Source organism: Melozone crissalis, unplaced genomic scaffold (assembly GCF_028551555.1).
Source record: "Melozone crissalis strain CALT ecotype California unplaced genomic scaffold, PUWL_Pcris_2 ptg000019l_1, whole genome shotgun sequence".
NCBI classification, from domain to species: Eukaryota; Metazoa; Chordata; class Aves; order Passeriformes; family Passerellidae; genus Melozone; species Melozone crissalis.
The window spans coordinates 15,884,456-15,893,689 of NW_026535797.1; the positions used below are offsets into that span (position 1 = coordinate 15,884,456).

General features: G+C 42.8%; 1 protein-coding gene across 9 annotated transcripts in view; it reads right to left on the minus strand.

Moving 5' to 3' along the window:
• CPEB3 (cytoplasmic polyadenylation element binding protein 3) overlaps positions 1-9,213 on the minus strand; it is a 79,490-nt gene extending 70,277 nt beyond the window's left edge. For 4 of the 9 annotated variants that reach the window (XM_054276614.1, XM_054276609.1, XM_054276608.1 and 1 more), the window contains exons 1-2: positions 9,119-9,213; positions 266-1,176 (exon numbers count right to left, since the gene is read on the minus strand). In XM_054276614.1, coding sequence (XP_054132589.1) covers positions 266-1,176; positions 9,119-9,176 — 969 coding nt within the window. In that variant the 5' untranslated portion in view covers positions 9,177-9,213. The other 5 variants (XM_054276613.1, XM_054276611.1, XM_054276612.1 and 2 more) reach the window with 5 other exon arrangements.
• Between the last annotated feature and the right edge of the window lie 21 nt (positions 9,214-9,234).

A 9,234-nucleotide genomic window follows, 5' to 3' on the forward strand; every position in this document is an offset into this window, starting at 1 on the left:
GCAAAAAACAAGAACAAAAATGGCCATACACCACATTTAACAATAAGTTACAAGAAAAATTAGATTTTAAACCTTAAGCTAGAATTGGAAATCTTCGTGTATGCACTCCCTAGGTTCAACCCTGCTTCTTTCACGTAAGGTGACTATTTGGTGAAAATATGAGTTATGGAGATGCCACTCAGAACAGTAACACAAAACACAGCCCTACAAAAAATAGAAATCTGTAATAGCTGTCATCATGCAAAAGGTGTGTGTAGCCATTTACCTGAAAAGGCAACAGATTGTTGCCGTTGTCCGTCCTGAACGCGTTGTCTTCCATCCAGGATTTGGGGGTTAAGGGTGCAGCCCGTGGGAACTTCGGAGGGGCAATGACATTGCTGGAGAAGGGTTTTTTAAGGGGTGAAATGGGATTGAGGGGGGAGGGCACGCCGACTCCCACTCCCACGCCAACCCCCACTCCAACTGCCCTTCGAGGGTCCCTACCAGCCTGCAGCCCACCCCAAGGGTTGGAAGGTGTACTCCAAGCCGCGTTTTGATGGTTATTCCAGCTGGAGGAGGAAGAAGAAGAGGCAGAGGAGGAAGACGGTTTGCTGGTCATGATGGGCTGATGGCTGTAAGCAGCATTTCTCTGGGCGAAAGGTGCCTGGTTAGGGCTCACAGGTGACCTCCGCTGCTGCTGCTGCTGCTGAGCTTGCTGCTGCTGCTGCTGATGTTGGTGGTGTTGAGTCTGAGCTAGGCCAATCTGAGGTGAGAAAGTGCCACCAAATACAGGGTTGACATGGTGTGGAAAATTCTGGAAAAGCATTGTCCCATTGACTGGAGTAATCCCTTGGAAAAAGCTATCATCCACCGTGTTTGTGGTCCCCGTAGACCAGGTGCTGCCAAACGAGGGAGACAAGGAGGTGCCGGCTGCAGGTTCTTGTTGAGGCTGGTGAAAGCTCAAGCCAGGCAAAATGGGAGACTCCATCTGCATCTTCTCCTTGCTATTTTGGGAAGGAGCCGATGTGCCGATACTAGTCACTGAACTGTTGTCTTCTGGTTTGGGTGTCTCCGACGAGATGGGTGTAGAGGGGGCTTCTGCTGAGTTTGGATCTTGCTGCTGCTGCTGCTGCCGCTGCTGCTGGGGCTGGGCTTTGCTTTTGTCCATCAGTAAATCATCCTGCATGGTTTGCGCAGCTGAAACAGTAGGGGAAAAAACCACAAAGACAGATTATTAACATTGTCATTCATACCACAAGCCAGTCTGTTTTAATCATTTGCCGGCCAAAAATCTCGTCCTATTGCTAGTACTATGCTACAGCATATTGCAAGGCAAACCCGTAATCTTCCCCCTCCCCCATTTAGGAATATGTAACCTTTGATCGTGCTAGATTGCCCTTAAAATATTTTTTAAGATGCTTCACCCTTTTTGATGCCTTGTTTCCCTTCAGTCTAAATGAGAGATGTGCTTATAGGGCAGAGATATACAGCAATTTCGCCACGTCTCTTTTCTCTTACACCGGAACTCAGAGCTCTCACCCTGCAATGAGAAACTGATTCTGGTTCCTGTTTTTCCAAGCACCCTCCTCCTCCACCTCCTCCCCCTGGTTATTTGCATACGTCAATAAATACTGCTGCGTCCTTCAGCAAGGTTAAAAAGACACCAGTCTTCGCTCTTCTCCACCCCCTTTTCTATTAGGGGACCTTTAAAGGAGCCGGGTACCGATTTCCCTTAATTACCAAGCAAGCTGGCAGTGATTGGGGTTTATGGGAGCCCAGGCGCACAGGGACGCTGGCTGATACGGGAGCGGCTCTCGCTCGCTGCACAATCGCTTCCTGCCGGCTCCGCCAGCCCGGGCGATGGCACCGCCGGCAAGGGGGGCCGGGGGCGGGGACACTCCGCGTACAAAGCCACCGAGGGGTGTCACATTTGCCTTCGGTGACCTTACGATCTCTCCGCGTAAAACGCTATTTTACATCAAAGCAGTCCTTTACTTGAAGGTATAGCTATCTACTCGCTCTATTTATATACATACCCGCTCTATTTATACACATACATATGAAATCATCGGTGATTTCTCCATTAGAAAACCCTAAGGTCAAAATCAGCAGACCGGGGAGGTATTATTAGACTATGATCTTTCTAATGCTTTCAAATGAAATATAAAACCAGGGGAAATCGAAATTTTTACACTATAGACATGCTGCATGTTGAAAATCATCTTTATATGCACAAGACAAAGACTAGAGATGCAAATTATTTGCTAAATCAATACATAAGTTTAAACTTCAGAAAGGGAATGTATGTGGAATGGTTGAGGCTTATATCTGCTAGAAAAGGTGTTCCATATGAAACAGGGCAGATCATACAATTTTATAATTATTTTGAGACTCAATAGTACTAATACAATACAGACATCAATGAACAGCAATTGTATGAAATTACATGAGGAACCTCCACATTTTGCAGGCTTTTCGTCAATTGAGAGATAATTCTAAATCTCAGAAGTATTTTAAATGAGCCCCAAATCACTTTAATTGAGTAATTATACCAAAGATGGCCATCGCTGAATATCTAACTGCATTGCTATTGAGTTAATCATATGACATTTACATTGCATTTTTTAGGATTGTTTTTGTATTGCAACAATGCAAAGCCAAATCAATTAACTGTTTAAGAAAGGTGGCAGAGTGTGAAACTGTCAACACTGTCCTTTCTGACATCAAATGATCCAGGTGTACCTTGCATTTTTTGTTCTTTCCTTGAAATATCTTCTGAGGCATACACACACATTTTAGTTAAAATGAATTCCAGGAGAGGTTTCTGGTATCTAGTAAGTTCCTGCTAATGCTGCCCCGATTTACCAGTTCAGTATGTAAAGGAGCGGCAAGGCTTCCTGAGCAGACCATGCTGTGAGACCACATTAAGCTCCTAAGGACGGGGTAAACCATTGCATCTGTCCAGGCAGCGCTGCTGCTGCTGCTGGGAGTGCAGAAAACCTTGCAAGGCGTTTTAAAGCAATACTGCAGTAAAGCACAATACACCAAGCTCTGTCTGTGTAACTTTCCATTAGCTTCGCTTCTGCCCACATCACTATTACTGCTAAGGCTACATAAAACTACTGATGACTCCACATCAGAGGGAGAAAAGGATTATGTGTATCCCTCTCCCCTGGGTCTGACCTATCAGTATAAAAATACATTTAGAGAGAAAAACATAGCAGCTGAAATGTTAGAATTCTGTCGTCAATAAAGTTATATTTAAATGAGTTAGTCACCAGGTTATCTATAGTAGTTAATACAGCAGTTGCTTCAAATATGTACCTTGACTTAGCTAGCTGGTATTGAACTTTATCCTAAGGACTGTGATTCATATTCCCTTCCATATTGCTTCTTAAAGGCAAAAATCACTGCACCGTTCAACCCTCTTGTCAAGGTCAAGACCTTCCTTTAATGAATGAAGCCAGTCCAAATGAAAAAACACTGGTTAATAAGTGACTTTGACAGCCAGGCCAGCCACTGCCTAATGTGGGACTAGTATGCAGTACTCTTGATTATTTGGTGTAAGTATTTGTACAAATTTACAATCCAGTACAGGAAAATCTAAATCCCCACAGCAATAGCAGATCCGTTTGCATGCAAAAACCCACGCAGCCAACACAGAAATGGTTAAGGAACAGTTACCTTTGGATTTTCTGTATTTAAAGATCAACAAAAGGACAGTATATTTATTTTCTTCTTTCAGGTTTGGTATATGTCAAATAGTCGACCAGACAGGCAAGAGCACTTTGACAACTGGAAGCTTTCAGCGCATGCTCTCCCAAGGAATCATGGGGCTTGAAGTCTTACCACAGACAGCATTTCACTGCTGCTTCCTGAAAGGAAGGGAGCTCCAAAGGAAAAAAATATGTGCACACTCCCTCTTCCCAGGGAAAACTGCTGCAATCTGAATCATCAGCTCTGAGGAAATACATGTCAGACTGAGCTGAAAGTGACTAACTAAAAGTGAGCTTTTAAATAGTCTGATTTAGAAGCCCAGTTCAAATAGCCACCTATTCAGAACAACTGCTTGACAAAGAAATAGTTCCAGTATTTCCACACTTCCCTTACAAACTCCTAGCATAAGAAATTAATTATAAGTTCAGACCAGCTATAAAGTTTACTGCTATTACAAAGGAAATTCTGCCACGTTGCTTAGCTGAAGAATATATTAAATAATCATGTGTCATAATATAATTTCTAAATATATTCTGAAACTCAAACACAAATAGGTCAAGTATGAAAATTTAAAAAGAAATCAAAATCAGTACACAGGTGAAAAGTTGTACTATTTGCATAGTTTCCAATTTTCAAGTTACAACTTTTTTATTACTGAGTTGTTACTACACTGAAAATTCCACCAAAAAAAACCAAAACAAAAAAAAAAAACAAAAACACCACCAACAACAAAAAGCAGCTGCTCAGAAGAAAATCAAGGTGTGAATGTTACTATTTCACATTCCATCTATTCTGTACATGGTGCCACACTTCACCTCCCTCCCTTTCACTACTATCTACATATCTCCAGCCTTCACATCAATACACAGCCTGACAGGAGTTTCTCTCATAAGATATTAATATAGTGATCATTAATGCAGGTTGGGTAAAATTTTCAGAATTTCATTCACTGGCACTTGGTGCTCTGTTTTGCACTAGTCCATGAATTATTCTGCATATTTATTCTGGGTAATTCATAATACTAATTATTCAGACCAAACAGTAATGCTCATAAGGAAATACATCGTTGAAATCAGAAGTGTGAAAATAACAGTGTTTAATAAAAGTGCAGGCTGATTTTCCAAGGATGAAATATGCACAGCTTTGTGCATGAAAGAGAGATGACTAAAGCTGAGAAAGATAAATTAGGGCAGTTAAAAGTGAGCTGTCCTAACACTTACAGCTCTGCTTTCTGCACTCTGGTTATGTTGGACTGGATGGTCTGCCTGCCCTAAATCGACTCTGTAATTAAAAGTTTCTCAACACTTGCTCTAACCTGTTTGTGCTACTCTGAATCATTAAAGGCAGCAAAGCTGTTTTCTTACAGCAAAAGAAAACACTTAACCCTATGAACTGTCCCTCCTCTCACAGGGCTGGCTCTAGGCATCCTTTCCTCTCCTCTATGTCCCTATTTACTTGTGGGATATTGCTTTTCAGATGATTTGAGGATCCACATGCAAGGGACCATTTCTGTTGGTTCTTCCCAGGAGACAGTTTCACTTCATAGATCAATCATTAGGATAAGGAAAAGCACTCCAGAACCAAAGAAAATCAAGATATAAAGACAGTTTTTGATCAACTAGCCACTAGAAGGAAACAATTTTTTTTCTGTTTCTAGCAACCAACTCCCTCATAACTGGAAGTTAAAAGATAGTAACGACAGCTGAATCAGAACACAAGCGCTTAATTCAATCTGGTATATGAACTACTTGACCTGGGCCAATTCCAAAGAAACAAATGTAAGAAAGGCCCAAAATAAGCCAAGCTAATTCAATTAACATTGTATAAGGTGTATTTTTATTTTAAGCAATTCATTATGAAGCAATTTAAGCCTCTTTAAGCCTCCTGTGACTAACAAACCTTGCTAGTTTTTTTGAGAGAAAGTGACTATTCCAACTAGCTTGAAGTTTAAAATGAAGTGTTACAGTACTGAAAAAAACCCCAAGTTTTATTGTAGAAACATGTTTTTGACTTATATTAGTTTCACTTTAGACTACTTGAGGGCTACTTGAAAAAGACCTAACTGATCCGGTAATTTAATTTTACATATTACTGTCATAGCAGATAACATTTAGATTTGCCAAAATAGAATATTCCTATATTGCCAGGTTACTGAGCGTTGTTGTAAACAGCAAATAATTTCCACAGTTTTAATACTGCCAGATCAGAAGAACCATATTAAGGTACAGCTCCTTCCCTATTTGTCCTCTTTTCCAGGCCTCCCTGGAACAGTCATATATACATACATATTTAATCTACTTCCATGTCATTCTTTCAGTACTTGCTTGTCAACTTCTTTATTAAGCTTAAATCTGTTTAAATTTGTTATCAACCCATTTCGTATTTTTTAAAGTTTACATTTTGTAGTAAATCCAATAGCCAATTTTAGGGCTCTATTTTGAGCCCTCAATAGCTTATATTTGGTGATTTCCATTAAGTTCTGTACTTGCCTTCGACTGCACAGTTTTACTTAATTTACTTAAAATGGCTGCTACCTGCAGTCAGTGTCTGGGAGCTGAGCCTGGCAAAGCTCCAGGAAGAGCAGCCACTCTCCCTCACTCTGCACTGGCCAAACAGAGCCTGCTCCCAGGAGAGTTCTCTGGGCTCAAATGCAGCCACTCACTGCCAGGTACAGGTAAGAGATGGCAGAGTGAGGCAGAGTGCAGCCAACATCAGAGAAATGGAAGGAAGAAACAAAGAAGGATCTATGAAGGGATGATATAGGAAGCAATAGTTGAAAAATGAAAACAAAATGCAAGAGGCAATCTGAGATTTACAGTGGAAATTGTCAATGCAGAGAAGGAAGCATAAAGAACAAAAAGAAAAAAAAAAGAGAGAGAAAAGGGGGATGAGGGAGAGTGAAGGAAGAGATTGTAGGGAGAATAAAGCAAGCATTTAAATAGAGCAGCTGCATATCCAGTCTTGTTAAGGAGAATAGAGAAGGATAAAATGACAATTCTTGCTCTGTCTAGGAATAAGGAAGTGGTTTTTAACAAATTTAAAACCAGTTAGTTATATATGTATTTTGAGATCACACTTTGATTCTGGAAGGAGCAGAAAAGGAACATATACCCCAACCTGACCAACAATTTCCACAATTGGTTTTTGGATTTCAGAATCTTTAAGCTATTTCTGGAATGTTCAGGGGTCTACCACTATAGAATGCTTTGGGTTGTAAGGGACCTCCAAAGCTCCTCTAGTCCAACCTCCTTGCAATGAGGGATGTCTTCAACCAGATCAGGTTGCTTAACCTGACCTTAAATGTTTCCAGGCACAAGGAATCCACCCTCTCTCTGGACAGCCTGTGCCAGTGCTTTACCACCCTCATAGTAAAAGATGTGTTCCTTATGTTCAATCTAAATCTACCATCCTTTAGTTTGAAACCACTAAAGCTTGTCCAATTATGCTTTTATGTATCCTACTACATTTTTATTGTTCATGTTTGGAAAAAAATTAAATTAAAATAAAAAGGTCCAAACCTACCAAGTGTTCACTATTTGATCTGATATTCAAGTTTTGTTCATTCCAGTCTTGTCATACCTTTATTTGCCAGTGGTAAAGCAAATTAGCCACCTTTGTTACAGATAGTTCTATAGCCTCAAATGGTAGCCAAGTGATCCTGGGTTCTAGCTCCATTTCTCCAGGTAAATATTCTCCACAGCTATTATTAGCCACTATGACCTTTATCATAAATGGCAGGCAACCAGCATATTCTTTCAACACCAAAGCAAAAATACAGAAACTGCACAAACCACATACTCCTAGAAATAAAACCGGCTTCCCTCTTGCAATTGTAACACTTGAGAATAAATATGAAAAACCTAAGCTAGGCTAGCCTAGCTGCTCAATGTACTGGCCAACAGGCATTGAGCTTAGTCCAGACCAAGAATAGGAACCAGAAACTCTTGATATCCAATATTGCTCTTACATGCCACGGACAGCTGTAATTGGGACAGTGTGTATTAGGATCTCTTCCAGGAGGTCATGCCCATGTGGTTTACTCAGCCCACTGTACATCCAACACTCCTCAGCAGTGGTAGCAACACTGAATTTTATAAGAGAAAAAGACATTTTCTGGGAGAGGATGTCAATGCCTTCTTCCTATCTGTTTCTATACCTCTTGTAAGGAACATTTACAACTCTGTAAATACTTCAGCATTCCTCTTTATGATATTTGTAGCAATTAGAAAATAAACAACACCCTTACTATTATGCACATAATACTGCTTACAAGTCCAAGTCCAAGTACTTTACACACATTTTGACAACACTTTTCTTTCCCCAAAGACTCTCAAACCCCAACTGATTTGTCCCTAGCTAAGGCAGGACAGTCAAAGAATCCAGTATATTCCCTAAACTTGCCTTCCTATTCCACCTGATGTCTGTTGTCACGTACATGCAAAAGCTTGACCTCAGCCAAGAACAGCTCCAGGTTGATGCAGCTGCACAGCTGCACCCCGGGCTTGGCCCTGTAAATTACAACCTTGAACAGCAACTGCAGCGTAATTTACGCAAGGTAGAGGAACTAGTTTCATATAGCAAATAAGCACTATTCTTTAAAAATATAACATGAAAAGGAAAATGAAAAGTTGATTTTTACTAGCAAATCTTTCCAAGAACCTGTCATGTCACAACAGTCTCTGAAAAACAGGCTATTGCCCTTGCTTCGGGAGCACGACATGAAGGCAGGAGACAAACACCGACGGTGGAGGTAATTGGAAAGGCAACTTCTTTCCAGATACTATCCACCTCTTTGCTCTAGAAAGCTTCTAAATTTCCACTTTTCCAGATTGTGATGCTCAAAGTTGACTTCTTAACATACAACAAATTCCAAGATCACCTTAGAAGGATTTTTTTTTCTGTCTGGAAGTACACCAACAAAAAAAGAGCTTTGCCATTACCACCGGCCGTGCCATCCCTCACCCCACTTGCACATAGAAACCAGTGGTCACCGGGCCTCCATCGAACACCAAGTGCCACTTACAAGGGCGCTTGTCCTTGTCATCGACAACACCACCACTGAAACGGATTCATTTCCCTTCCGCCGTTCCAGCCACCGCCTTTCTGGGCAGCCGGGTCGGGGCTGGCACCGGGCAGGGTCCCCCCGCCCTGAGGGCAGGTCGGGGCCCGGCGGCCGAGCCGAGCCGGGGGCCGCCTGCACCTGTTCGGCAGGGGAGGGAACAGGAGATGCTCCTGCCCGAGTGGGTCCCTGCGGGAGCGGGGAGGGGGCACAGCAGGCGGCCCAGCCTCTCCTTCCTTCCCTCCCTCCCTCCACCCGTGAGCGGTCCCGGCCGGCGGCGGGGGGCGGCAGGAGGGGCGGCAGCCGCCGGGCGCGGACCTCCCCCCGCAGACCCCGCTCGGTCACCCCGCCGCGCTCCCGTACCTGCCCCGCGCGCGGAGCCGGGCAGCGACTGCGCGACGGCGGCGGCGAGGAGAGACATGGGCAGGGCAGGGGGAGCGCCCCGCCGGACCTTTAAACCCGCGCCGGCGGCGGGACTA